The sequence below is a fragment of the Sinocyclocheilus anshuiensis genome, unplaced genomic scaffold (assembly GCF_001515605.1).
Source record: "Sinocyclocheilus anshuiensis isolate Anshui unplaced genomic scaffold, SAMN03320099.WGS_v1.1 scaffold708, whole genome shotgun sequence".
Taxonomy (NCBI): domain Eukaryota; kingdom Metazoa; phylum Chordata; class Actinopteri; order Cypriniformes; family Cyprinidae; genus Sinocyclocheilus; species Sinocyclocheilus anshuiensis.
The window spans coordinates 1594984-1609105 of NW_015555881.1; the positions used below are offsets into that span (position 1 = coordinate 1594984).

The 14122-nt window shown below is 33.6% G+C and overlaps 1 protein-coding gene across 2 annotated transcripts in view; it reads left to right on the forward strand.

The window, feature by feature from the left end:
* The window catches only part of ntng2b (netrin g2b), a 61628-nt gene that overhangs the window by 28301 nt on the left and 19205 nt on the right, over nt 1-14122 (forward strand). For both annotated transcript variants that reach the window (XM_016470209.1, XM_016470210.1), the window contains exons 4-5: nt 10105-10277; nt 12279-12314. In XM_016470209.1, coding sequence (XP_016325695.1) covers nt 10105-10277; nt 12279-12314 — 209 coding nt within the window. The remainder of the gene's footprint in view (nt 1-10104; nt 10278-12278; nt 12315-14122) is intronic.

Consider the following 14122-nt stretch of genomic DNA (forward strand, 5'->3'; position numbering starts at 1 on the left):
AATAAACATACTTATACTTTAGAAGACAAAGCATTTTTCACAAATAAATATTTAATAAAAATCTAATTGAATAGGAAGTAAACACTGTAACCAACAGGGCACTCAGTATTCTGGGAAGTTTGTGTGCATTGGTAATCATATATATATATGTATATATATATTAAAACAAAAAATATTAATACAAATACCTAAAACTGAAATAAAAATAAACTATACAGATAAAAATAAAACAATAAATAATAAAAATTACAAAAACAACATTTCTGAAACTTTAACAAAGTATATTTAAAATGGAAAAAATCTATTTCAAGCTATTAATAAAAATAGCTCACATTAAACTATTAATAAAAATAGCTAAAACTAAAACAAAAAATTAAAAAACTACAGCCAAAAACTAAAATAAAATAAAAAAAGGAAAACATAAAAATAAAAACTAATTCAAACTATTATTAAAAGTATAATAGTATAATAACTATAATAATCCGCTGAAGTCCTGCACTATCTGTTTTACTCCCAGCCCATCGCTGGACTACACTAGTGAATGTCTGATAACTTCAGAGAGCTTGTAGTATGTTTAAATCAGTAATAATTCAGAGAGAGCAGCACTTCCTCACATCTTCAGAGGTGCTTCAAAAGAGGAAAAAATTGTGCGAGTGAGAGGGAAAGAGGATGCAGGAGTCCATCCATCCATGTAACAAAACAAAATGACAAAAATTTTAACTAAAATAAAAATGGAAAATATAAAAATGAAACCTAATTCAAACTATTAATAAAAATAGCTAAAACTATAAATAACAATAAAAATTACATTTAAAAAACAAGCGTTTTATCCATCCATCCATCCATCTATCATTCTATGTATCTTTTTATCCATTGTTTTACCCATCCATCCATGAGGCCTTTTTCAGGACTTTCAAACAAGGCTTCATCAAGCCAACATTCTTCAACTTTACCAAGCCAACGTTTTATTTTGACAAACATGCTTTTCTATGAAAAAAAAAAAATGTACATGAAATGTACAAAAAGTTACATTTTGTTGAATTTCGATGCGAATTTCGGTGCATCAATTTGAATTCTACTTGCTTACATTCAAATTTGTATTGCAATTCTGCATCCTGTTTGCAGAATTAAATTCTCAATTCAGTTTTGAACAGTGCACAACTCTATTGTCGATCTACTATATAAAGAAAACTGACTGTAGAGTTACTATACACTAGATATACAGTACAGTATATTATATCCATTATTCTATATTTCCCACTAGAGTGAAAGAACAATCTCATGTAGGAAGACAAAACAATAAATATTAGCAAACAGAAAGCGGACGATGAAGAGAAAATGGATGTTAGATGTAGATATTGAAGATTAAATTATTAGGCCTCTTCTCGCTCTGAATATAAGTTCTTATGCAGTAATGTTTAAGTGTGTGTACTTGTTTCCTCCTTCCTAAATGTATGAGTTTTTTTTTTAATGCAACGACTGGGAAAGAGACAGAGTGAGGAAAACTCCAGAATTTAATAATCTTTTATTGCATGTGTATGTACTATAAAAAAGCAGTAAACAGTGTTTATGTGTGAAAGAAAATGAGAGAACTATTAAAACCATGCTAAAATCTTCATCATATCTATCTACCTACCTATCTATCTATCTATCTATCTATCTATCTATCTATCTGTCTGTCTGTCTGTCTGTCTATCTATCTATCTATCTATCTATCGTAATAATCTTTTTCAGCTCATGATTCTATTTATATCAAGAAATATGTATCGTAGTCTTTTAATATTTGATTGATTCTCTGTAAAGCTCACTTGAATTTGTTTTCGATCATTAGATGTGATGTTATGGTTCCTTAGAAAGCATGTTCACGCCACAAATAAAGATACTGTCATCATTTACTCACCGTCATGTAGTTCTGACCCAGTATTACTTCAGACTTCCTTGAAACACTGAAGATGTAGGCAGAATGTCCAAGCTGCTCTTTTCCATTCAGTGAAAGTGGATGGTGACCTTCATAAAGGACAAAGAAAGCAACATAATAGTAGTCTATATAAAAAGTGTGCTATACATTATGACATATGGCTTCAATCTCGGCCTGTTCCTCAGAACAAGCTACCGTATGACTTTAGAAAGACTATTGCATACAAGTTGTATGGACGACTTATACAGTGCGCACTTTACAGGTGTGGAAAAGAGAAGCTCAAACATTCAATCCAAACTGGCGTACACAAACTCACACACACGAGTTCATGTTTTCTGCTGCAGTCTATGTAAATGATTCACTTTCTCCTGTGCAGTGAGACGCCCCACTGAAACCACACGCTGCGACATGCAGAAAAACACTACCTGCTAGTATTCACAAAACCACACATGCAGCCAATACAGCAGGTTTTACAACAGGTAAAAGATAAAAAAAAGCAGAACACTTTTAACCTTTAACAGATATGCACACACACTCCGTAGTGTTGGGATGAAGGTCATCTCTAAAAGCTCTGTCTGAACATGACCAGCGACCCTGTGACCTCATGCTTTTACCGTACAGCATTATGGGTTAGTTTGTAGTAGGTCTCACACACACGCATACACATAATGTAGTCAAGCGGAAACTCTCGAAACTATTCAGCTAAGCTATAGTCTCCTCATACTTATAGTCATAGCAGTAGTAAGATCAAGGTAGCTTTTAAAAATAGTTAGCTACACAAAAAGCTACGAATAAAAAGTAAGTAATTGTTTGATTGTAGATATTTAAAGTTAACCTGAAATGCTGTTTACAGCCAATTTTTTATTTCATAAGATGACATATTTGGGAGTAAAAATGTATATTTTGACAGTAAAATTTAGGAGAGACTAAATTTTATCCAGAAAGAATTGATCAGATGGTTAAAAGTACCGAGAGGAGAAAAATAAGAAAGATTGGTGATCTGCGCTGGAGAAGAAGAAAAATATTTATTTTTAATGAAGGGTTACAGAAACATTTTCCCCTTTCAAATAATGCAGACCAATGAATTGTTCATGATTGAGAAAAAAACAAACAAACAAAAAACCAACAACGTTTATTTAAAAAGTATAGAGATTTTGATTTAATTTTGAAATGTATAACTACCATTCAAAAGTTTGGGGTCAGTCAGATTTTTAAAAAGAAATTAATTATTTTATTCAGCAAGGATGCATTAGATTAATTAAAAGTGACAGTAAAGACATTTATAATATCACAAAATATGCTTTTGTTTAATCAAATAATCTTGAAAAATAAAATGTATCATGATTTCCACAAAAAAAGGAGGCAGCAAAACATTGATAATAATCAGAAATGTTTCTTGAGCAGTAAATCAGCATATTAGAATGATTTCTGAAGATCATGTGACACTGAAGATTGGAGTAATGATGCTGAAAATTCAGCTTTGATCACAGGAATAAATTATAGTTTACAATATATTCAAATAGAAAAGAGTTATTTTAAATTGTAACAATATTTCTCAATATTACTGTTTTTACTGTATTTTTGATCAAATAAATGCAGCCTTGGTGAGCAGAAGAGACTTCTTTCATTAAAATTAAAAAACTTTTGAACGGTTGTGTGTATATACAGTATTTTGTTATTCCTGAAACACTATGCAAGTATCTGAATGCAAATGCTACACATGCTCAATTTTGTGCGTTGTTGCTTTCTGAAACACAACAAAAGCACTGCATAAACATTTGCATAAACTGTCTTCGGCATTCAGTTTCTCTTTCACTCCAACTACTGACACTGCAGAGCAACAATTTGAGCAGAATCCACAATTAGTTACAGTCGACATGTTCACAGCAGTTACCTGAATAACAACACATCCAGCTTAACTCTATGCACTGAGATGTGTCACCGTCACACTACCACAACAACACACGTCATGTACAGTAGACACTACTGACAAATGCAGTTAAGCTAGTGAGTAACTGGCCTGAATGGGAAACATGTGTGGATAGACAGAAGAAAAGATGGGAATAAGTGGGAGTTGGAAGGAATCGCGGAGGGAATAGCACTCTCACTGAAGCGTGACTGAAGAGCAAACCAGACAGAAAGAGAGAAAGAAAGAGAGAGAGTTTAGAGTGTGAAAAGCAGCGGCAACACTGAGAATGTAGTATTGATTTTTTTTGGAGTGGAATGAAACAAAAAGTAACAAATTAATCAAAACAGTGTGATTATGATGATTGAGATAAATTAAAGATAAATATGTTGCTGGACTAGGGTTGTTATTGCCAAGTAAAACTATAAAAAATATTTTCGGTTATTGAAATAAAGCTGAAATATAGGGAGCCCCGCACATGGCATGCAGGAAAAAAAATAGTAGGCTAAATCGTGTGCACGATTTACTATTTCGTTCCCTCGATTTATAAATTGTGCACACGATTTAGCAAATTTATTTATAAATTTCACGATTTATTTATTTTTTCTTGCATGTCATGTGCGGGGCTACGTAGAAATAAAATAAAGATATTCGGTGAAAAACTTAATTAGGAATATTTGACTTGGAACTAACTGAAATAAGTTGAAGTACTATAATTACTAAAACTGGTATTAAAAGCTATATTTCTATATAGCTTAAATTAAAACTATATAGAAATATATATGAAAAGTAACAGTTAAATCAAAACAGTGTGATTATGATGATTGTGTTGAAAAAATGACTGAAGCTGAAGCTAAATTGTTTTTATTGAAATAAAGTTGAAATAAAATACAAATATTAGATGGAAAAACGTAAACTTGACTATTTTAGCTGCCAAAGCAATATTTATTTTTTAAGTTGATAATACAAAATAAAACTATAAATGAAAGCTATATAGAAATATTTATAATGAATCAAATAAAAACGACAAAAGCACATTTAATTTAAGCTAATCGCAAAATTTTAAGGGGGCTGAGTAGTCATTTTAGGGGGGCTATAGCCCCCTAAAAATGGCCTAGCGACGCCCATGACAGTAGCTTGTTGTGAAGCTAAGAATGTGCTGCACGAAAATCACAAGACATAAACAAATGTACTGTAGAATGATTTTTCATTAGACTGATCTATTTTCTGTCAAAACAGAGCACAAACAACCAAAGGGTCAGTTTACTTCATTAGATTTCTCTAACTGCTCTATATATACCTCCATCTCTCTCTGCTCTCAGAGGGAATTAATCGCTCGGAATAAGTTGCAGGAAATGTGTGTGAGTGAGAAACAGCTCTCTATCATCTAATGAACAGAGGAGGAAAAAGGAGAGACAGAAACCAGACAGAGAAAATCAGAGAATGAGAGCGTTCCTGGCGTCTGCGGAGTCTGTTTGTTTTGTTTGTTTGATTTGCTCATCGTAAAACGGCTCACATAATCCATAACTCGCAGAGAGACTGAGAGAAAGACCGTCAGAACGACAGCGACAGTTCCAGTTACGATTCTGATTCCAATTAGATTCTAAAAGGCTGTTATAGTGTGATGTCATATCAGAACCTTTTTAAATTCTACAAAGAACTTTTGATTCTCTAGTTCTTTAGAAAACCATCAAAGAACCCAGAATCCAAACCAAAAACAGAACCTATAATGAAACATCATGAATTTATTATCTGATGAACCATATAGCAACTCAAGGACCCTAATCAGCCAAAAAATAAAAAATAAAATGTAAAAAGAATAATGTATCTTTTAGTAACCTAAGAAAACTAAGAACCTTTATTTTTGAAATCAGCATCACAATTATTATTATATAATTATATTAATGAGGAGAAATGTAACATGGGCTTAAATTTATCCATCAGGAATTGCATGCATTGTGAAAAGTGAACATTACATACCAGAATAGAGTCAGATCTGAATGCAGTCGACTGTAGGGAGGAAGAAAACGTTGTTCTAGGAATCAGGCCATAATTATTTAACAGGATTCCCATGGTCATGGAAAACATGAAAATGGCAAGGAATTTTAACATTGTGATTTCCAGGCCTGAAAAAGAAATCATGAAAATTAATCAAATATTTAAAAGGCATGGGGATTCCTGTAGTGAATTTAAAATGATCCAGTTACACTCTGTCATAAAATATTCAGTCAGCTAGAAATTGCTATTTGTGAGTGCAGTCTAAAATGACTTTTACAAATCCTTATCCAGTAACCACAAAGAACAAAAAACATGGAAAAGCAATGGAAATTCACAGGAGCCGAAACCAGGAAGGTGAGCAGGATATAAAGACTGAAAGTCAAGTTCATCCTCCAGAGCACCTGTACATACTGTATCCCAGTGGAAACATATCCATTTATATTTGTGTTATTGAAGTAACCTGTACACTCTCAGAAAAAAAGGTACAAAAGCTGTCACTGGGGCGGTACCTTTTCAAAAGGTACACTTTTGTAAATTTTAGGTACTAATATGTACACTTTAGATAATAATATGTACCTTTAAGGTACCAATATGGACTCTTTAGATACAAAGGTGTGCCTTTTGAAAAAGTACAGCCCCGGTGACAACTTTTGTACCTTTTTTTCTGAGAGTATATTAAATTACTGCATTAACTAGTGACTGTAGAAAGGCTAATTCACAACAAAAGTAGCCTAAAACAATGACTATAGCTTATAGTCAATAGCTATAAAAAGGGTCAATTCTGATGTCATGTTGACTTTGACATATAAACAAATCTTTGTATATAGTGAGAATACAGAGATTAATCATTTTATTCAGAGACCAAAACTGAGAAAACAATTTGGTGCAGTTGCTGATTTTAATATGGCCAATAAGTAAGATGAAATTCTGATTTTTCTAATGTAAATAAATGAGATCTTTATAACAGTATAGCTTACATAAAATGATATACTGTACATATCAGTCGTTGCTCTATATCAGGGTTCCTCAAATCTTGCCCTGGAGGGCCACTGCGCTGCAGAGTTTAGCTCCAACCCTGATCAAACTCACCTACCTGTGATTTTCTAATGATCCTGAAGACACTGATTAGCATGCTCAGGTGTGTTTGATTAGAGTTAGAGCTAAACTCTGCAGGAAAGTGGATCTCGTGGGCCAGATTTGAGGATCCCTGCTCTAAATGATATCAAATATGATGCAATAGTAATGCTTTACAGCGTTAAGAGAGCACTGGAGTGTGTTTTACATTCTGAGCTGATATGAAAATAATCGGAGAATGTGAGCGCAGCATTTGTAGACATACGTGAGAGGTGCGGGGCAGCAGATGGTGGGAATAATTCTGCTGTCCCAGCTGCTCACAGGACACTACAGAAGCACCCTTATCCCAGCAGGACCTCTGCTCAGGGGAACTCACATTTGACCCACACCCACCACACAGAAAATCCCAAAAAGAAGACACCTAGGGAAACTCCTAGTTAGCTCAGACTGACTCTCTAGTCACTTTAAGAGGTTATATCATGGACAACACGATTGCTCTTGCTCTTCTGAAATAAGTGCTTGACTCTAACATTAAGATTTGTTAAACCTAAGCTGCAAAAATTACTCGGAAATCATAATGACATCACAGTCACATTACCATATGACCTACTACATTTACATATCATATGCACATTCATTCATTTATCAGTGTTTTGGTGTTCTTTTGGAGTTATTTAAAGCACCAGATCATTATGGAAGCTTATTTTAAAAATAAAAATAAAATAATTTTTTTGCTCATAATTCTGACTTTTTCCCCTTGCAATTCTGAATTTTAAACCGAGATTTAAACTCATCATGGAAGCAACATTAAAGAAGCATATTTTCCCAATGGAACAATTCTGACTTATTTTCTCACAATTCTGAGTGATTCTGACAATTTGGACCTTCTCATTGTTCTCACAATTGGGAGATTCAGAATTCAACTCAGAATTGCGCGATATAAAACTGAGAAGAACAGTCAGAAATATTAGATATAAACTGAGAAGAAACTGTGAGAAAAAAAAGTCAGAATTACCTCACAATAAGCCTTTTCTTCTCAGAACTGTGAGGTATTATCTTGTAATTCTAACTTTTCTCAGAATTGTGAGTTTAAATCTCACAGTTGCAAGTTATAAACTTTCAGAATTGTGAGATATAAACTTGGAATTGCAAGAAAAAAGTCAGAGTTTATATCTCCCAATTCTGACTTTATATCTCCCAATTTTGACAACTGCGAGGAAAAAAGTCCAAATTTGGAGATAAAAATTTATAATTGTGAGAAAACAACTCGCTGCAGTTCACAGTAATTGTGAGCTAAAAAGTCACAATTACCGTTTTTTATTTTTTTATTCCGTTGCAAAAATAAGTTTCCATAATGAGTTTTATTTTGGCAATTCAGAATATTTTTTCAGAATTACATTTATCATTTCTACTTATAAACTCAGAAGTCAGAATTCGCATGCGCATTTTTAAAAACCTTTTGTATTTATTAATTTTTTATTCTGTGGTTGAGATTTTTTTCTCACAATTACAAGTTTGATTAACGAGTTAACAGCTTCGTAATTGCGAGAAAAAAGCTGCAATTACCTTTTAAAATTTTTTATTTGCTGGAAGAAATACATTTCTATAGATCATTGATGTTTTTCTAAACAACTAGAGAACAAAAAAGGTTTTTAAAAGGTTCAAATGTATTGCATTAGACCAGGGATAGGCAACGTCGGCCCTGGAGGGCCACTGTCCTGCAGAGTTCAGCTCCAACCCTAATCAAACACACCTGAACAAGCTAATCAATGTCTTCAGGATTACTAAGGCTGCAGGCAGGTGAGGGGTGGAGCTAAACTCTGCAGGACATCGGCACTCCAGGACCGACATTGCCTACCCTTGCATTAGACTGTAAATTGGAACTTTTAAATGGGAGATTTATTATAATGCACATTGACACACAAGGTATACAGTAAATGATAAATCATACACCACATCACACTCCAGACTGCCAGACAGCTCAAGCTGGACCACTTTAGTACACACTAAACCACATCTTGGAAGAGCGATGGTGTCAGAGAACGAGGTTAAAGGAGATGGAGGGAAGGAGAAAGAGGGGGGAAATGTTCACAGGCAGTGGAAAAGAAAAAGCGAGAAAAAAAGAGTGTGTGAGAGAGATAGATGAGGGTTGGCTCAAGGTACAGGACGATGTTGTGAATATTTGATGCTGATGGATCCATGTTCACTCCAGCGGAACAAACTGGATTGAAGCTCGACAGTAACACACACACACTGTGCTGCTCATGTGGAAAAGTCTCATTTAGAATCAGGGCCATTTGGTTTTACACAAACGCTCATTTCTGCTTTACTGGGCCCAATCTACAGCAGCACACCTGCGTTCATTGATGCATTTCCACCTGCCAACACACACACATACCTATAATTTATATCTCTGAAAATATCGGCCCTGCTTGAGTGCAGCTTATACAGGAGGTTTGAAATGCTTCTGCTGGTCTTCATACCGTATTCATTCATTTCTTAATGACTTTTCACATTAAATCATTCAAAACTTTTGGAAAATAAGTAATTTAGAATCAAATTCCCATGCACATTCAAATTCACATTTAAATTCCCATGCACATTAATATAAAAAATAGCATTTATGTTCACATTTAATTTAATTTTAACATTGACCAGTGTTTTATTATTAAATAAAACTAAAACTACAATATAAAACATTTACGTAATTGAAATAAAGTTGAATAAAACAAGATTATTAATAAAATAAGATTACAATTGAAGTACAAAAATTACTAAATTTGAAATAAAAATTTATTAAAATCTAAGAAATCTAAAAAAATACACATAACAAAATTACTAAAACTTAAAAAAAATTAATTAAAACAAAAATGAGAAATGTTGCCTTGGCAACTAACTGAAATAAAATAAGTTGGAGTACTAACATTTCTAAATTTGGAAAAAAAAATTGTGACAAAAGCACATAACAAAATTACAAAAAAATTAAACAAAACTAAAATTAAACTGAAAATATCAAAATAAATGCAAATTCTACATATTAATCAATACTAAATGACACTAAAATAACACTGATATTAATATTAATATTCAAATTCAAGTTCAAATTCACTTTCAAAAGCACATCAAATCATTCAGATTCACTGTTTTGGCAGATCTGTATTACAGTACTGCTAAAAGTCTAATGTCTGCCCATCGTTCTGTCTTTCAGGTGTAGATGTAATCTCCACGCATCTCTGTGTTTGTATGTGGACGGCAACTTACAGTGTCAATGTGAACACAACACGACCGGACAGGACTGTCAGCGCTGCAAAAAAGGATTCAAAGCCAAGACCTGGAAATCAGGATCCTATATACCAACACCCAACGGATCCCCCAACACATGTGAGTAGCATACACAGGGAGATCTTACTTCACTACGCCAAAAGCAATATAAATGCACCTAAACACACACATAGAAGCAGAGAAAATCACTAACTGTAGGTATAAAATGGTATGAATGTAACTGCATTATAAAATCAATTGCACCGAGTCTCAAGTGTGCAAAGATCAGATCCTCACGAATCAGATGAATCCATTTCATAATATTCTACTCCACAATGAAACGGAATTAATTATCTCTAAAATCACAGGACTCTCACATCTAAGCCCGTCACACTGAAATCTCCTCATTATTTTCTGGGTTCAGAATTCCTGGACCGGAATTCCTCTGAGCTTCAGAGATCTTTACACTCCGACACACACAGAGAAAGCAGACGGACCTTTATCCACCAGCCTAGATCAGGATTTATCCCTGAAAATGTGGACAAAACGATCAGGAGAGACTCGCTTGTGATCTGAAATGAGAGATAAAACAAAAGCAAGACAAAGGGGGAAAAATGCAGATGAGGACAAAGAGATGAAAATTTTTCCTCCCTTCTGTACAGTATCCAAAGGGAGATCCTTTGGAAGACAACATCCCTCCATTTTACCAGCAGCACTCATGATAAAATAATAATCTAGGGCAGCACACACACACACACGGATGAATCTAGCAGACTGCAGATCTCAACTCACTTCACTTACACACCCGAGCGCTGCAGAGCCTTTTAGACTTCCCAGACCTGTCAGCTCACAGTAAGATCAATACGGCCCAATTCCCAGAGAACAGAGAGGAGAGGAGTGCAGACGCACACCGCCATACTGCCCACAAAATGTTCCCAAACAGATTCACAGCGCTCCTCGAGAAACACACACACCTCTGTGGAGAAAACGGCCCAAATCTGCACTAATCACTGTCTGAACAGGAAACACTAGATCTGTTCCAAAACCTAGTGGGCTGCCTACCTAGACAGCATTTAAAGACTAATTATGCTGCTTTCGTTTGGCCAAAATACCAGAATACCTGAATACATTTCAGCTAGCACAGCAAGATTATTTTCTTTATAATATATGCATATATTTATTTAATATATGCTTATTAAAGTCAACATGAAATTACAATTCATGGAATATTGCAGTGTTTATTATAAATCTCAGTGTTTGTTATTTCACAGTTTCTTAATTTTACTGCCTTCATTTGACCAAATCCTTTTGGCGAAAAAGGCCAGAATACCAGAATGCATTACAACGAGCGCAGTGAAAAATCTTGATTAAAATTGCTCTTTGATTATCTTTATGATTTGAAATATTTCATATTTTAATATTTAATGATTTAGTGTATAATATTTAAAATATTTCAATATTTCATACATGCATACATTTCAATTTATTTAATATATCCATATATTTATTTCATATATTCTCATTAAATCTGACAATTCTTATTTTTCATATAATGCTGCAGTGTTTATTAAATAATCCATTTAATTTGTACAGCACTATTTCTTAATTATGCTGCCTTTCTTTTGGCCAAATTTTCTGGGCAAAAAGGCCAGAATATCTGAGTGCATTGCAACAAGCGCAGTGAAAAATCACTGTTTGTTTATTTACGTAATTTATTTCATATATGCTTATTAAAGTCAACAATTTTCATAAAATTGTTCATTCTTATTTTTTGGGCATTTTGGATATGAAATGTACTGCTGTGCCAAGCTGAAAGATGTTAGGAAGAACTATGTGAAGTGTTTTGAAAAAGTGACCTAAGTATTAAGAAATGTGTCCTAGTGATTGTAAAAAAAAACAACAACAAAAAACTGTAATAGCCAACCTAAAAATGTCTTTTTGCACTATGATATGACATTAATATGTTAAGCTTGGATGTTATTTATGTCTAGTAATGTCTCTGAAATAGAATGTTCCATATCAGTCATGATGTTCCATTTCAGTTATGATGCTCCCTTAGAAGGCAGCTGTCTATGTAGAAAGCAAAGCTATTGACACACACTTTGTCTCTCTCTCTTTCAGGTTCTCAGGCATTGGCTGGTTCTTCTTCTGGTTCCAGTAAGTACCGAACCTTCAACAAACGAGAGGACAGGTCTTTGATCCTCTCTGATATGTCAGTCATCCCTCGCTCTCTCTTTCTTCAATGTCTCTGTGCTCCATCCCTCGTTATGTCTTCTTCATTTTTCATGGGCCGCCTGTCCTGTGGCTTTCATCATCGTCAAACCGCTGAAATAGCCGCAATTCAGCTCAACATCAGAGAGCAGTAGGAAGAAAGATAGAGTCAGATACAGAGAGAAGTAGGAAAGATGACGTGATTCCTTGAGGCTTCAAACAGAATAAGAAAGATTTGAGATTCACTCTCAAGACACGCCTACAACATCACATGCACAAAACACACACGCAAGCACACAATATCAGCCCACATCTAAGAAGGGATTTCCCAGAAAACAACAGTACAGTACAGCTGGTGGGTCGATCTCAGACACAGACCTACAGAAATTCACCATGGTAACCATAGTTCCAAATCACCAGATCACCATAGTTATGGGAGTTATTGTTACAACAATATAACTTTTGTAACTTGGTGTTGTTATTGTTAACTAGAACCAATAAAAATAATTTTTGTTAATTGAAATAAAAACAGAAATATTCTATGAAAACATAAACTTAAAAAACATAAATGAAAATTAGAAATGTTGCCTTGGCAACTAACCAAAATAAAATAAGCAATTTAACAACTTAACTGAAATAAAATACGTTTCAATTAATGTCCTAAATTACTAAAATTGAAATAAAAATGAATTAAAGATTAATGTAAAAATGTAAACATTTGAAATAACAAACACTAAAATATAATAATAACAAATAATAAAAATTACAAGCACATAACAAAACTACTATAACTTAAAAATAAAAAAAATAAAAAAAATAAAATAAAAGTTCATTTACAATATTAATAAAAATCATTACTCTGAGACTTAGCTTTCATAACTCAGCATCAACTTGTTTTAAATTTGTGTGCGTAAGTATCTGTATATATAGTTTTTTTTATCATTATCATAGCTTAATTATTATATTTATTATATTTTATTAAATAATTAAATGTGATATTTTAATTTAAATTTGTTTTTTAAATTTAATTTCTAATTTAAAAAGTGTTGTATTTAATATAGTAAGAGGAAAAAATAACAGAAAATGACAGAAGGAAAAAAAAGAAAACTTTCCATATTAATTAAAGGTGATTTTACAGTAGTAACAGAAATTATAATAACTACATTCTTGCAGGATTGCCATGGTTACCATGGTAAATGATTTATTAAGACGATGGTCAAGTGTCATTTTGCTACTTGTAGTTTCAGCTGTCTTTTAGATTAGAGAATCATAATTTTTTCACAAAAAGAGGTAAATCAACTATACCTTTATCAGCTGAAGCAACCCATCCCGTGCCAGTTGCTGTTTCCATGGCAATGACCACCATGCCAGCGCCCATGACAACCAAAAAGATGGACTGTTTCTTCAACCGTGGCTCATTACACAACCAAAGCTCTCAAGCTAATCCAAAATTCAGCTTTTACCACACTTGGCAAAAAATACAAGACATAAGCCTTAAAAATAGCGATTAACTGACCAATTACTCACTACAGTTGCATTTGCTGAATGTGAATTTTGGACCCTGGGTGTCGCTACGTGAAGGTGGAGGACGTGTTTGGATGCGAAAGCTGCATGTTTGTAAGAAACAAATCCATCATTAAGATGTATTTAGCTTTAAACCGAGTCCTCTACCCATAACATTGCTTTCTCCAGTGAAAACGTTGTCTTGTCTGAATCAGGAGAGAAATCTGCACAGATCAAGCACTGTTTACAAG